Source organism: Heterocephalus glaber, unplaced genomic scaffold, assembly GCF_053883595.1.
Source record: "Heterocephalus glaber isolate CG9 unplaced genomic scaffold, H.glaber_assembly_v1.0 deba00001561, whole genome shotgun sequence".
Taxonomy (NCBI): domain Eukaryota; kingdom Metazoa; phylum Chordata; class Mammalia; order Rodentia; family Bathyergidae; genus Heterocephalus; species Heterocephalus glaber.
In genome coordinates, this window is record NW_028258349.1 from 3,597,764 (window position 1) to 3,613,346 (window position 15,583).

The following is a 15,583-nucleotide window of genomic DNA, read 5'->3' on the forward strand; positions in this document are numbered from 1 at the left end:
TTACCTCGGGGTAAAATCCAAGGGCTACACAGTTCAGCTTTTACTGGAACAGTCCAATTTCCGGTGTATTTGGTTTCTTACAATATTTCCATTGAAGAAAAATTGCATGAATATATTTGAGAGTTCAACAAGCCCTGCTGTAAAAGAAAGACTGGACTGTGTAGCTTTTCACCAGGTGAGGTTTTGAACAGTAAAGAGTTAGCAACTAGACCACCTTGTCCTCTCCTCCAACCCACCAACACATTCATTCATAGTCAACCAAATTGGCCCTCTCTGGTCCCAGGAAGTATCAAATCTAGGAAAATTCTCCTCCCTACCTCTTCTTCCCCCACCCTCAGAGTGGCAGAAGTGGGTGGCTGTCCCTAAATTCTGCACTTCTCCTTCTGTTCCTTCATTTCCTCCTCTAGCAGTTTTGGGGAAATCCCCAAGGCCTTCCCCACTTCTTAACTATTTCCATCCATCAGGAGAAAATGTCTATACTGTTGGTGTATTGTCACCAGGTGGCTTTCCCCTTAGAGAAGGGGGACCACTCAGATCCAGGAAATCCACCAGCCTAAACTCCAAGTCACCTTCAATACTCCAAGGTTAGGCTCCCAGTCAGCCCCCTTTCTCCCCTAGAAAAAAGAAGTTGACCCAGAGAGCAGAATGCCATGGGGGTGTGGAAGCCACTGTATGTGACAAGCTCTGTGGGGAACTTGATAGGGACAGAGAGAATTTTGTATGTGGTAATGGAAAAGCTTAAGCCTTTACCAAAAAGTACTTAATGGAGCTCCCCAGTACCAAAACCAAACAACAACAACAACAACAAAAGTACTTAATGGTGGTGGGAGAAGGAAAGGTAGCCCTGGAAACTGAGAAAACAAAATTGTCTTTTGAGTCCCAAACTGTGAAGTCAATACTTAATGGATCAGAGGTGAGATATGCAAATGATCTTCAAAGAAACATATGATCAAATAAAGGGAGGCACTTTATTAGAAAAATGCCTTGGGTGGTATAGACACATTGCAAAAGGAGAACTACAGAAATACGCACCAGACTGTGCCCATCTGGGCTCTGTTTGGGGCCTCTGTCAACCAGGCCACAGTCACCAGGGGTCTGGTAGAAGGAGCCACAGTGTAGAGATGAACATCATAGGTTGTCATGGGATTGTTGATCTTAGATCGTTTCTTTTCCCCTAGCACAGCATCCTTCTGTTGATAACTCCCCATGTAGGCTATACACAGGGAGGAAATGGTGGCACAGCATAAACTGCAATACTGTATTTGATCTGAACACCCTAACCAAAAGATATTTCTTGCTCTTCCCCCTTTATTCCTTTATCCTGCATGGGATTTCCTCGTAGTACTTTATTACTTAATGTTATACAGTGGACCCTTGACTTATGAACTTGATAGGTTCCCGAGGGCTGGTTGTAACTCAAGTTGGTTGTAAGTCAATACAGCTGAGATCTGGATGTTTACCTGGGTACACACTATAGATAACAAGAGGCAGATGAATCTCCCATTAACCTAATTAACCCAAGTTGTTTGTATGTAAGGCTGGTCATAACTGGAGGTTCCACTAGGTATTTGTTTCACGTTGCTTACCGGCCCCCTACGTCGACCCCAGTGATAATGTAAGCTCCATTAATCCTGTTCACTGCCATATGCTATACCTGGAACAGTGCCTTGAATTCAATTGAAGCTTAATAAATATTTGCAAGATGAATGGCTAATTTCATGTCAGTTGATGACAGCTCTGATAAAATAAGGCAGCATCCCAGATTCCGATCAACTCTGGGACATTAACAAGTTGGAGTTTACGGCAAAGACTTGGAGCCTGAACAATGCTGAATTAACTAGGAAAAACACCATCATGTCCAGACTTGCCTGGTGATGTTTCCTTCGTGCCTACTTTATGTGCCTCCAATGTGAAATACAAATCAATCATTAAAGAATACAAATGCGAATTAATAATGACACCAACAATAACAATGACATTTACTGAGGGCTTTCTATGTGCCAGGACACCACCAGATGTACTTCTGGTATACCCCAAATTTGTTTAATCAAGTAGAATCCAAACCAGAAGACACGAAAAGACTTGAGTTTTGGTCCTAGTTTTGCCATTAAAGTGTGTAGAATTGAAGAATTCTTTCTATCACCTGAACCTCTGGGGTTATTTGTTTATTTGTTTGTTTTTAATTTGTAAAATAGAGTTGGACAAAAGCAGTAGATTCTAAACACTTTTAAAAAAATTTGGCAATAGTCCCTTATTTTCAAGCAAGTGCTTCTTCAAAGCCCCCATGTGTAAAAAGATAAAACCAGAGGTCTCAGGTCTGAGCTCCCTGGCCTTGCACCTGCCTCGCCAGCAATCCTAAGACAGCTCTTTGGAAAACGGATGAAAAGCCCTTAGAGCCCCTCTCATGTTCCCCAAAGCCCAGTCTAAGAAGGAAACAAGACAGTATCATTTCATGGCTTGGCTCAGGGGGAAAGAAATCTTTTGTGACTGGAGACAAAAGACATCCCTGGCTGGGGAACTTCCTCTCTGCTCTCGCAGAACAGAATCGCAGGCTCAATGTGCCTTTCTCCAACTTCACCTTACAGTGGAATCACCTGGGGGCCCAGCTTGATAAGCAGGTGGGCTCCTGGACCCCATCCCCTCTCTGATCCAGTGGTTAGAGTGTGGCCGCAGGTGTTGACATTTCAGCCATTGCTCTGAATGACCCTAATGCAGGTGGTACAACACCTACATTGTGAGAGCAATAAGCACAAGGGAGTCAGAGGACATGTGACCCAGAGGAACACATACCAGTTCATTTTAGGAAAGAAGAGGAGACAACTTATGCTTCAGAGATAATTAGAGAGAAGGGTACGTGTGGGTATGAGCCACCCTGGGATATGTGATGCCTGGGAGACAAGGAATGAGTGCTCAGGGTGAGCTTAAGGGCAGCAGCCTGGTGTGTTCACCCCTGCATACAGAAGGGGCCGGGCTGGTGAACAGGCAGCTGGCGTGGAAAACACTGAGCTGGGTTGAGCATCTTTTGCACAGCACCTGATATCCTTCAGACCAGGATGATTTGTTCTCAAATAAACCTACTCGTGTTGTCTTGTCAGACTTCTGGCATATTCTCTTCAATGACCACAGACTCTAGCCTATTACCAAGGGGCCCCAAGTCTTCATAATGCCAATGACCATGATCTTTATGCTTAACCTTCGGTAACACCCTCAGCTCACATCCACTGAGCCCTCACTGTGTGCCAAGCTCTGGGCTAAGTGCTTTCAGGCATTACCTCATTTGATTTCTATGACCACCCTATGAAGTGGATATTGTGAGTATCCCCCCTGCAAAAGGAAGGAACCCAAACAGTTTGGTTCCAGATGTGGTTCTCATCCAGTGTCGCACTACTGCCTCCTTTCAGATCTTCATGGAAATTTGTTCCCTGGAAAAGCTAAGGGTAGTCTTTCACTCTTAAATTTTAGCCATCTCATCCCGATTGCTTTAGTACAATTTTTCCCTGTTTAAAGTACCCAAGGAATGTATCCTCCAAACCAGGACACTTTTGGAAAGTGAAAAGAGGGCCTGGACAACACACTTTAACTGGTACTGACCCAAGAAACCTAGAGGTGATCTCCTCACCTGTTTCCAGTTGTATCCAGGGCCAGGGGGTACAGCACTTGCCCAGCATGCACAAGGCCCCAGCTTCAATCCCAGCACAACAAAACCCAAACTTGGGAGGATGAGACAGGAGGATCAAAGGTTGGAGATCAGCCTGGGAAACTTAGCAAGACCTTGTCTCAAAATAAAGTAAAAGAGGGCAGGGGATGTAGGTCAGGGGTAGAGCACTTGCTCAGCATGTAGGAGTCCCTGAGTTCGTCTCCGGTAACACACACCAAACTAAAACCAAACTAAAAACCAAACTATTCATTCTCTCAAAATGTCTGCCTTTCACTTAAACCTTCAGTTTACAGAGAAAATTGAAACTACTAGACAGGATTCCCCTTAACTTCTTGGCACACAAAAACCTGCCAGCATCTCTGCTCATTTCTTCTGGTTATAGTGGAAGATCATCTCATAATCTTGGGCTTTTCTCAGGCTCTGAATCTCAGCTCCCTTCTACCTTCTGAGGGTGAAGGATGGGTGAAGGAGAGGCCTTGTTGCATCTGTCATCTGCTTTTTTTTGGTACTGGGGATCGAACTCGGGTCCTTGTGCTTGCGCAGCAGGCGGCTGTCATCTGCTTCTGCCTGCATCTTTTTCCTCTGCTACTGGCTGCTCTTATTGCTATTTAAATATGTCCGTATCTTTCCTATCTTAAGAGAAGATCGTTAGCACTAAATATTCCCTCTCCAGTAGGGTTTCCTTTATCTCTTATCCCATATTTCCCCTCCCTGTCAAAGGTAAACTTCTTGAGGGAGTGAGGTGCAAGATCTTGACCAGATCCACAAGGCCGGGGAGCTGTCTCCGTCTTTCTGGCCTCATTTCAACTCTTCTCCACCTTCCTGTCTCGATTTTCCCTGCCGAGATGTGCTCTGGGCCTCAGGGTGCTCTGCCTTCTCCCACCTCGAGGGTTTGGCCAGGCTGGTCCCTCTGCGAGGAACACTCTTTTCTCCTTTGATTCATAATGACTCTTCTGGGTGCACTTCAACAATTAGCAGACCATTTTCATTTTATCCAGCCTCCTTTAGGGTTCGGCTGAATAATCACCCTTGTACTACAGACACTTATAAAGGAAAAAGGAAAGAAAAGAGAAAGGGAAAGCATAGATCAAGTGCACAGGCCAGCCTCAGAATAGAGGACACATTCAGGTCTCAACATGCTTTTCCTGGGGAGTCAGGGAGATGACTTTGTTGGAACTTACTTGTGGTGGCTCTTTCCTCAGTTGTGTAGATCCCCATCATTTCATTTTTTTTCTGGTACCAGGAATCGAACTCAGGACCTTGAGCTTGCCAGGCAGGCACGGCGCCACTGAGCTACATGGTTGTCCCTGATTCCTATCAACAGATCAAAGATATATGGAGGAGAAAATTTGAGCAAAGGTTTGGCTTTTTGTTATCCCACCACGCACCATGTTCATCAGAGCAAAGCCAACTTCTCCCTAATTCCTCTCTCCCAAGGCTTCATGTCAGAGTTTGGGTGGGTGGGAGGCTTATTTCTCATTGGCTTGTTTTCTCTTAACAACCCAAGCAGAAGACAGGAGATCTAGATTTTACTGGTGCAAGTACTGTGTCACATAATAACATCCTAGTGTGGTTTTCCTCCAAAGCACACCTTTAAAAAGGAAGTTTGGCGGAGGAAATCTTTCTGGGACTGGATCCAAAAAGAAGGAATGAGGAAAATGTGACAGAGAAGGGAGAAAAGCCAGCAAAGGATGTGTCAGTAGCTGATTACTGCTATGGACAATTGGGGCTCAATCTTCTAAAGAACAATGAAGAACATGAGTCAGAATTGTCCCACAGAAGGACAAGGAGTCTGGGACATTTATATAACCACTCAGCACTCCACCCTACCACCCCTTATATCCCAGCCACTCCTGTGCTTGGATTAAGTGACTTTCCACGATTGCAGAAAAAGCCAGGAAGCAGAAAAGCAGAGCCTGCCCAGGGTATAAAGTGTAGGAGGACTCAGTCATAAATCTGCCCATCAGAGCAGTTCAGAAATCAGGTGGTGAACATGCTGGGCAAAAGGGAACCTTCGATGTGTGCTGTAAGCAAGATGTTAGCATGGATCTCTTCCCGCTTGGATACACTGTGGTGACAATGTGACAGATATCAGAACTTATGTGACTTTTTTTTTTTTTTTTGAGGCAGGGTCTCTCCCTTTGTAGTTCAACTCACTATGTAGCCTAGGCTGCCCTCGAACTTAGTGATCCTCCTGTCTCAGCCTCCCAAGTGCTGGGATTATAGACATGCGCTACCACACCCGGCCTGTGTGACTACTCTTGAAGGGCCCTCGTCCACGAAGGAAGGGTTGAGAGAGAGCAATTGGGAGATACTTTTTGGGAATAGTTGTTGCCTTATTATGAGTTCCCACATCTTCTCCAAAGGTAAGTGATGTTACCTCTGACCACAAGGTAGATGAGGGAGACTTTGAGAACATTAGGGAGCTAGGCATGGTGGTTCAAGCCTGTAATCCCAGCACTCTAGGAGTGCCTACCTCAAAATAAAAAATTGTAAAGGGCTTGGGGATTGTGGCTCCTTGTGAAGGCCTCGGGTTCAATCTCAGTACCAGAAGATGAAGAGAAAAATAAAAAGAAAGAGATAGAAGAAGAAGGAGGAGGAGGAGGGAGAGGAGGAGGAGGAAGAGGAAGGAAAGAGGAGGAGGAGAACAAAGAAGAGAAGAAGGAGGAGGAGAATAAAAAAAAGAGAAAGAGAAGGAGGAGAGTGGAGGACAAAGATGATGATGATGATATGATGACACTAGGGGAGTTCTGGGATGTGTACCTAGGAGCCTAAGATGGGTCTTATAAAACTGATAGTGGACTAAGATCTGACTCCAACTAGGAAGCCAGTAGCATCGAGCCATGCCATAAACAGAGAATGTGTGAGGACAAGGAAGGCTCGTGGTGGGAGACTGAGGGCTACCTGTGGGACCGGCCTGGGTGGTTGTCCTGCGTGTTGTACAATGAGGGCAGTGGGAGAGGGAGGAGTGGGGACTGAAGGTGTGTGGCTGGACATCCAGGGACTGGTGGCAGGGTTACAGAGTGCAAAGGCACTTAGCCAGGTGCTGACAGCTGATCACCTGTGGCCCTCCCCGTCCTTCTAGAGAGGGAACCTGTGCTGAGGAGATGGTGGAGAGGCGACACCAGGGAGGAGAGCAGAGAGACCTCCCATCCCCAACTGCAGGCTCCCAGCCCCGACCAGATCCCAGCCAGGGGAAGGGGAGGTTATATGACTGTAAATTAAACTTGGGATTGTATATATTCCATGGGACAGGGAGTTCTCATTGGTCAATAGACACCAGGAACCAAGGCCCTCGTTCCCTTCCTGGGGAGGGGAAGGCTGCAGAGAGTGAGATCCAAGGGGCAGAGAAAGACAGAGATGAAGCTGCACCTGGAGAGCAATTCCTGAGGTAGAACCAGGCTTAGACTCGCAAACCACGCTCTGAGAAATGACTCCCTCCACACTGGACTAGGAGGACCAGCGAGGACTAGGGGTGGCAATCATTTTTCTCCTGGTTAAGCATATTTATGGAGACAAATTTAATCTGCGTGCAGGACCTTTCTGGCTGTCAGGCTACTCACTCTGGGAGCCATGGAGGTTCCCCTCAGCTCTCCCGTCAAGAGAAAACTTATCTTCAGCTGCAAGAGGCACCGTGACTGAGCGTCTCCACACAGTCACGAGCCACATTCTTCCCGGCAGGCCCAGCCAATAAAGACACCCAGTGTGGCAGTCATCACCTGGGTATTCCTCACAGGGAGCACCTCATGCCTGGATGTTTCTCCCCTACACAGGCCTCTTGTGCTGGGCAGACTTCATGCCAGAGCTCCTTGTGAGTTGGCAGCCTTGGTGGGATCTGCATCGTGGTCTGAAGCTCTCCCTCCTTCCTTGCCTGTTAATCTGTGACAAGCAGAATGCCCCTACCACACACACAAACACACACCCTGCATAAGCCTCTTACACTCCTAACGCCAGCATCTGTTGCTCAGAGTATCTAACAGGTACATTTACCTTTTCAACTCTGAACACTGTGCCCATGACCTTGTTTTCTTTTTAAAAATTCTTTGCTGTAATTTTATTTTTTTAGATGACAAAAATCTTGTAGACATTTACTATGTACAACATGTTGTTTTAAAATATGTATCCATCGTGAAATGGCTAAATCAAGCTAATTGACCTAGAAATTACTTTGCATACTTATTTTTTTGCATACTTATTCTTTGTGGTATGAACATTTGAAATCCATTCTCAGCAATTTTTAAGAATACTATACATTGGGGCTGGGGATTTAGCTCAGTGGTTTTGCCCCTGCTGCGCAAGCTCAACGACCTGGGTTCGATCCCCGGTACCAAAAAAAATAAAAAGAAAAGAAGAATACTGTACATTAACTCTTGTCGCCATGTTGTACAATAGAACTCTTGAACTTATTTCTCCTAAAATTCTGTGTCCTATGACAGTCTCCCCACCCACCCATCCATTCCCCATTCCTAGAGACCACCTGTTGTGTGAGTTTAACTTTTTAGGTCCCACACTGAAGTGAGAACATGTGGTGTTTATCTTTCTGTGCCTAATTTGGTTCACTTAACAATGTCCTCTGAGTTCATCTATGTTGGTACAAATGACAGGATGTCTTTCTTTCTAAGGCTGAATAGTACTCCACTGTGTGTATGTACTGCATTTTCTTTATCTGTTCATCCATCGATGGATGCTTAGGTTGGTCTCGTATCTCGGCCATAGTGAATAGTGCTGCAGTGAATCTGGGCATGCAGACATCTCTTCAACATACTGATTTCATTTCCTTTGGCTACAAGCCAGATAGTGATATTGGTAGATCTAATTTTATTTTTTTAAATAAATAGGAAGACTAATACAAAAAGTTTCATACTTAAGCTGAAACCTGATCTACTTTTAAAAAATAAACTCCTAATCCCTGATTGGATTAGGATACTCATAAACTGAACTGTAAGGCTACCTATCTCTCTTCTACACTTAGCAGATCCTATTCATCTTTGAGGTCTTGGCCTAAATATCATTTTTTCTTAATAGCTTTCCTTCAATCCTCCTAACTCCAACTTTGCTACATCTTCTTGTTATAGGCTCTTCCAATTTCCCTTTGGTGAGACTCATCATGTTTGTTGTTATTTGTTCAAGGTCAATTGTCAGCTCCATATCAGCTACATAAAGTTATGATCTAAATCGCTGTCAACTACCGAGCACTTAAGAGACTGTGTGGGCTATAGAAGCTGCTCAATAACCACTTGATCAAGTGCTAGATTTTTTAACCTAAAGTTATGAAATGTTGGCACAGGACCGGAGCTGTGTCTGCCTCTAGTGTGTCCTTGGTCTTGACACACCACTCTTGTTTCCTCATCACAGCACAGACTCAGAGACTTCAGTATTAGAAGAAATGTAAAGATTATCCAGCCTGTGGATCCATCAGATGCCAGAGACACTGCGGACTACCCAATCAAGTGATTGACCAGTCTTAGCTTGAAGACCAGGGACAGAAGCTACCTCTACCTCCCAAGGCAACCCACTGATCCTGGCCAGCTCTGACTGTCAGCAAGTCTTTTCTTACCCTGATATTCTTCAGTCTCTTCCTGAATCTGACTGCCTATAACTATATTAACAACCTAGATCAACCTTGGTCCAAATTGCCTATTTAGGGCCGGGGATTTAGCTCAGTGGCTCCACCACCTGCCTCGAAAGTACAAGGTCCCGAGTTCGATCCCTGGTACCAAAAAATAAAAATAAAAAAGATGCTACTGAAGGCAAGAAAATCTAGAATCCTGCCATAGTCCTCTTTCTCTTAAAAACAAAAAACAAAAAACAAAAAAACAAATTGCCTAAAGAGAATCAGCCCTCCCCCATAGTATCTCAAATGGAAACATAACTGGCTTCCTTCATCCACCCATTCTAAAGACATCAATTAAGTGCTTACCTGTGTCTTGCAGGGGCTCAGCAACAGTGATATCTATGAAAGAGGAAATAAGAGGTGGAAGGAGATAAAAGTGTTTACAAGATCAAGTAATCATAGCAACATAGGAACTATGAGAGAGAGCTGTGGGAGAGCATGCTGTAGCCAAACAGCAAGTGAGGGAGTATTTTAAGAGATTGGGGCTTGGGGGGGGTCAGGGGAAGGAGTTTAAGAAAGTCATTAGGAAATGGGATTTGAGCTGAGCGCGGTAGATGGGCAACACGAGTCAGGGGAAACGCCATCTTGACACCCAGGCTCACAGAGAGAACTCTTTCCACAAGGCACAGGGAGGGGACTAATGAGGATGGAGGAAGTAAGGCTGAACATTATTTCCCTCTCCGCAGGACTGGTCGGCAGTCCTAGGAGCCTCGTACCAGCTTGTCTTCACCTCAACCTGGAGGGCTGACCACATCACCCTTCCAGGCCTGGGCTGCCGACATGGTGACCCTTCCTTGGCTGTTCCTTCTCCTGCTGCTCCAGGAAGGTGAGTGACTGTTTGCTCCTGCATAGGACTGTCTTCTGCTCCTGTACTTCTTCTGTTCTGCTGGATCCTGGAGCCCTTGCTTTGGGGCTGAACATGTCATCTTTCCTGTGATGTGAGGAACAGCATATGGCTTCAGGGGAGGATCAAGAGAAGAGGATATCTGGGGATATGGGAGAGGGAAAGGTTCCAGGGTGGCAAAGGCCAGCGTAAAATTTGGAGGGTGAAGAGACAGATGGAATCCAAACCCTGTAGGTCCTCAGCTCAGGTGCAATGGAAATCTAGAGCCAGAAGTGGCATCTGGAGGCTGCCTCACATAGCTCAGCTGCTAGGCTCAGCAGCCCAGAGACACCAGCTGGGATATTTCTCTTTTCTTCTTACATTTGCAGCCAAAGCATACTCTGGAGATGGTGTGGAGCCTGAGGAAGTAGTTGCAGCCCTTCAGGAGTCCATCAGCCTCCCCCTGGAAATAATACCTGATGAAGAAGTTGACAGCATTGTCTGGTTCTCCCGGAAAAGACTTGCCACAGTGGTGCCAGGGAAAGGATGTCCAAGTAGTGTCATGATGGTTGACCCTCACTACGAGGGCCGAGTGAGCTTTGGGGACCCCAGCTACTCTCTGCACATCAGCAATGTGAGCTGGGAGGACGCAGGGCCTTACCAGGCTCAAGTCAATCTGCGGACATCCCAGCTCTCTACCACAACACACTACAACCTACGCGTCTACCGTGAGTTTACACTGGGGGAACCATAAAGGCTGGCTTGTTCTAGGTCTCCTAAGTTTCCTGTGCCATGGAGCAGGGGTCTTAGGACCCAGAATTATGGTGTGAGGAGCTAGGATTGGAAGGCAGATGGTCTCCAGTGTGCCCAGCTGGTATCTGAGCTTAGCAGCAGGTACGGTGAGGTAGAGTAAGGAAGCATTGGGCACTGGGCACTAGGCTGTTCCCGTGGAGGTGCCCAATCAGAGAGAGGGATGAGGGCTTTGTGTATAGACTTCTAAGAGAACTTTCTGTCCCTGTAAGATTGTGAGTCCTAGAGATGAACACCATCTCCATTCCTGAGTCTTTCCTCCCCTTGTGCCATTTGAGGGTTAGTTATCAATATCTTCCATCAACTTAAAACTAAAGTCTTTGTGCCCATCACATCAAATCTTCCTTGAATCTTAAAGAGACATTGATTAAAATATAAATGGCCTTGGGAGGCATAGTAACATTTTGTGGGATCAAGGAAGCAGAAGAGGGCTTGGGAGAAGATGAGGTACAAAAGTAAGGGAGAGAAAGCATAAAGGAGAGAAGATGCCAAGGGCAGCTCTATCACCTTAGCAGGTGCCCTGGGTACCTTGGAATCAAAAGTGTTATGGGCTAGTGTGTGTTTTGTTTTGCTGATTTGTTGTTTAGGTGAAGAGGCCCTCAAAGCAGCACCAGTAGCCAAGGGTGGAGGAGTTTAGAAGAACAGACTTAATTCCTGGCCTATTCAGTGGCTCTTTGTGTTTCTCTCCATCTAGGATGACTGTCACAGCCCCGAATTGCTGTGAACTTTGAGATCCCTGGGGGAGGTGCCTGTAATAGATCCCTGGCATGCTCTGTGGAGAGAGCAGGCGCAGATGTCACCTATAGCTGGCTCACCTTGGGGGACAGTGCTGGCGCAGCCCGGGAAGGGTCTGGCCTCAGCACATCGTGGAGGCCTGGGGACAAAGCTCTTTCCTACACCTGCAGGGCTAGCAACCCCATCAGCAGCATCATTTCCCATCCCATCGCAGTTGGGTCCTTCTGTGCAGGTAGCAGAGCCCCAGAGCAGCCCCTGAGCTCATGAGACCTGGGCGCCAGGCACCTGCTCTCCCTACCCCAGCTCTTCTTAGGAGCATGTGGAGTCCAGAGCCTAACCACCTTTCACACAGGCTTCACACCTGGCTTGGGGAGGGGACCAATCTCCCAAAATTCTCTTCTCTTTCTTGGCTTAAGTATGCTCCCAGCTCAATTCCCGAGCTTCTTGGTGTAGAGTATGTTTCCAGAGATAAAGACATCAACTGAGTGTGAGAGCCCCTTTGTGGAATTTGGGTAGCTGTCTGTCCCCAACCTTAACTTATTGCTCCCTCTGAAGAGCCCCTTTCCTCCCCTCTTCTTTCCCAGATCCCGGCTACCCTGAGACTCCCTCAGTGTCCTCCTGCCTCCTAGCCAAGGGATTGCTTCTTCTCGTGCTCTTGACAAGTCTGGCCGTGGGGCTCTGGGTCACCCGAGTTCAAAAAAAAGTGAAGTGCCAAGGACAAGGAGGCTCAAGAGGAACAGAATTAAACTGAGGAAGAAGGGGAAGCCTGGCTTCAGCCCAGCCTGACTGCCCTTTGGGAACCTCCATCTTGAGTTTTGCCTCTTCCTGGCCCACAGAGGGTCAAAGTTAAGTGCCCTCTGCCTAAAGGAGCTGTGTCTGTTCCTCATCTCACTGGGCAACTCTGGCAGATCCTGCTCCCTCCCTTCTCCCGGCCCAGCACCCATCTCCAAGCCCACAGCTTTTTTAGGCCTGCCTTGTGGGGGCAGAGTGAGTGTAAGGACCCACTCAGAGTGAGGTAGGTTTTGCCCTTACTACACCCATGCCATACTCACCATGTACTAAACTATGTATTTTAAAGGAGACCAGTGAATGAGTCTTCTTAACCTAATTAAACTTGCAAGTCTTAAATGGGAGAATTTCAGCCCCTTGACTTCTGCATAAAAGAGATATTGTTCCTGAGACCCTTCTGCTCTTCTGCTCCCATTCTCACTCTGGTGGATAAATTTATTTAACGACTACACCTACCCCACCCTGGTCTAGAAGCCATCCCAGGGAGTTGGGAAGGATCCTACCTAGTTCAGTCCTGCTCTGGGTCAAAGTCTAACCTGGTGGCCTCTCATCTCCCTGACACTAGCTGTTTCAGGTCTCTGGTGTCTACCCCAAGAGAGTGACAACTCTCCTGGATCAGTAGCTGAGATCTTGAACCCTTGACACCTGTTTGTGGTTGATACTGCTGTCCTATCTGTCCCTTTTCTGTAGATTTCCATATCTCAGGTTTCTCCCTGGAATTTTATCTTGGGCTAATGTCTGCTCTCTACCCCTGACACATGCCCTCAAGTTCATGTTCTTACTCTTTCCCTCAGCCAGTGATTAAAACTAATTCCTCCCCCAGCCTCGTGTGCCCCTGCCCGTCTTCAGACTTCTGGATCTCACACTTATGTAGCTGCCAATGGGAAGGGAAGGTGGAAGCCACTTAAGTAAAAGACCATGTAGCAGAGGTGTTGGACGATATGGTGGGAGGGAACTGGGTGAGATCTCAGGAGATCCGGCTTTTCCCTGCCACTTGTCTCTGGCCTGGAATGTTGTGTTTAGTGAACATCTGTTGAGCCACCGGCCACTTCCACAAGGAGCATGTGCTTAAAAGAAAAGGCACACACAGGTGCCACTGCTCGGAGCTCTCACAGAGATGCAGCCCCACAAGCCCCTTGGCTCCCATCAAGGTGGGCTGGGCTGGGAATGTTGAGAATTCCAAGGGGTAGGCAGAGGGCCACGTGGTGGGAGACATGGCTGACATTTCTCGGACCTTCCTCTTCCCCTCTTGTTTCTGAGGGGAAGGATGCTGATCTCCAAAGTGTCTTCCAAGAAAAGGCATGTGAGCCTGCAAAGGGTGCAGGAAGATGCATTGGAGAACCACAGTGACCAGGACACTTTGTTTTTAGCAAAGTAGGACTTGTGGGCCAGGCACTAGAACAACACAGTAGGAAGCTCTGAGAGCAGAATAGGGCAGGGCTGGAAGGCAAGAGACAGAGTCTCCCTAGGTATCTGTGCAGGAGACGGAGCCCCTTGGGCTTGGGTAAGAGGTGATGAAGTTGGAACCAGTCCCCAAAACACTAAGACTAGCAAATGGACCCACCCTACTCCATAAGGGCCAGAGCCTGGTCCCTCTGGAAGGCATCTCTACCTAGGCTGAGGCTGGCTCTCTGTGCCTCCCTTAGCCCCTAAGCAGTCTTGCCACTAAAAAGATCTATAGACCCCATAGCCTCTGGCTCCTTTTACACCTTCCCCAGGAGGCATCACTCCAGGGCTACAGGCAACATACCTGGAGAAACAATCACCTGGACTCCACCTTACACACAGGCCACCTGTCCAGTTCTCATGTGTTTCAGAATCTGGTCCCCAGAAAGTAAATGAAGGAACGGATGGCCCCTGCGTGGCTGGCCTAGGATCTTCCTGGAGCTGGCAGTCTCTTCTCACATTCAGGCTCTGAACAGAGAAGGGAGTCTACACAGTCCAGAACAGCTGGAAAACGGAAGTGGAGACCCCAAAAAGGTTGCATATAAGAAAGGTCCCAGCCTCTTTCTCTGCTAGAAGCCAGGATAATCATCATCTGATAATCACTTTGCAGGTTGCAAATCCTCCTCAGTGTTTGAAGTAGGTGACAAGAAACTTGGGGAAGGGAATACTATTTAAGCACCTACTAAGCGTCAGGAACTGGGCCAGCCCCGGAGAGACAGAATACCCATTGCCTGCCCTCAAGGAACTCTGTGGTGAGTGTAAGGATACAATTACAAGATGTGGTCAGGGATGAGGGTGAAATGCAGCATGGTGGGAGGCGTCAGGAAAGGTGTCCTGGAGGGAACAAAGAGGTCAGTAGAGGTAACTCTGATCTGTGTTCAGGAGGGAGCCCAGAGAAAGAGGAAAAGGGGGAAAAGGTACTTTAGCCGGACAGAAGGTAAGTGCTAAAACACTAATGTGTAACTCTACGCCACACACTGTGATAAAATGATCAGTGCCTATCCGCGCTAGAGAGACAGGCAGCAGCTCTTCCAATATACTCTGGGATCTGGGGAAATTAGAGATGACAAGATCCACTCCCTCATGGAGCTTAGTGTCTCATCAGGACAGAAGACAGATACACAAAACGTTAACAGCAGTATGAGAGACCATGCTTCTTTTTTAATACGGTAAGAGGGCCAGTGTTCATGGTCAAGAGAGTCCCCGGAATTACCATTTCTGATATTCTTGCCAGCAAGTTGAAACTGTACGGGCTGGCTGATACTTAGGTTAAGCGGCCTAGTTAGTTGAATAAACTTTCCCAGAGAGAAATGACTATGGTCAAGGAAATGGAAGAGGAAAATCTTCAGGTTAGAACTTTTGGGACTATTTTTATCAACTTTCACTTCTAGGGTGGTGAGGGAACAAGTTATGGGGCTAGGTTCCTTTTCTTACCGAAAAAACAAAAAAAAACCAACAAAAACCCCAAACCACCATGGTACAAGATACATTTTAATCAGTTGAAAATGACAATAATAATAAAACTTATAAAATAAGCTTCTAAAAAATGAACATATGTAAATTTTAAAAAATTGAAGACCATTTCAAATCTCGCTTTACAAAAAGTTATTTTAATGTCCAAATGAGATTAGCTTTCAAAAACCACAAAGAGCAGAAATGAAACTTTTGGATCAGAGGTGGGGCCGATTCTCGAATGGGGAAGGGACAT

General features: G+C 46.8%; 1 protein-coding gene across 1 annotated transcript in view; it reads left to right on the forward strand.

The window, feature by feature from the left end:
- Slamf9 (SLAM family member 9) overlaps positions 1-12,776 on the forward strand; it is a 122,660-nt gene extending 109,884 nt beyond the window's left edge. The window contains 5 exon segments of the mRNA XM_087190967.1: positions 9,014-10,098; positions 10,485-10,823; positions 11,600-11,872; positions 12,225-12,332; positions 12,335-12,776. Of these exon segments, the coding sequence (XP_087047093.1) occupies positions 10,053-10,098; positions 10,485-10,823; positions 11,600-11,872; positions 12,225-12,332; positions 12,335-12,426 (858 nt within the window). The 5' untranslated portion in view covers positions 9,014-10,052 and the 3' untranslated portion in view covers positions 12,427-12,776.
- The last annotated feature ends 2,807 nt before the right edge of the window (positions 12,777-15,583 follow it).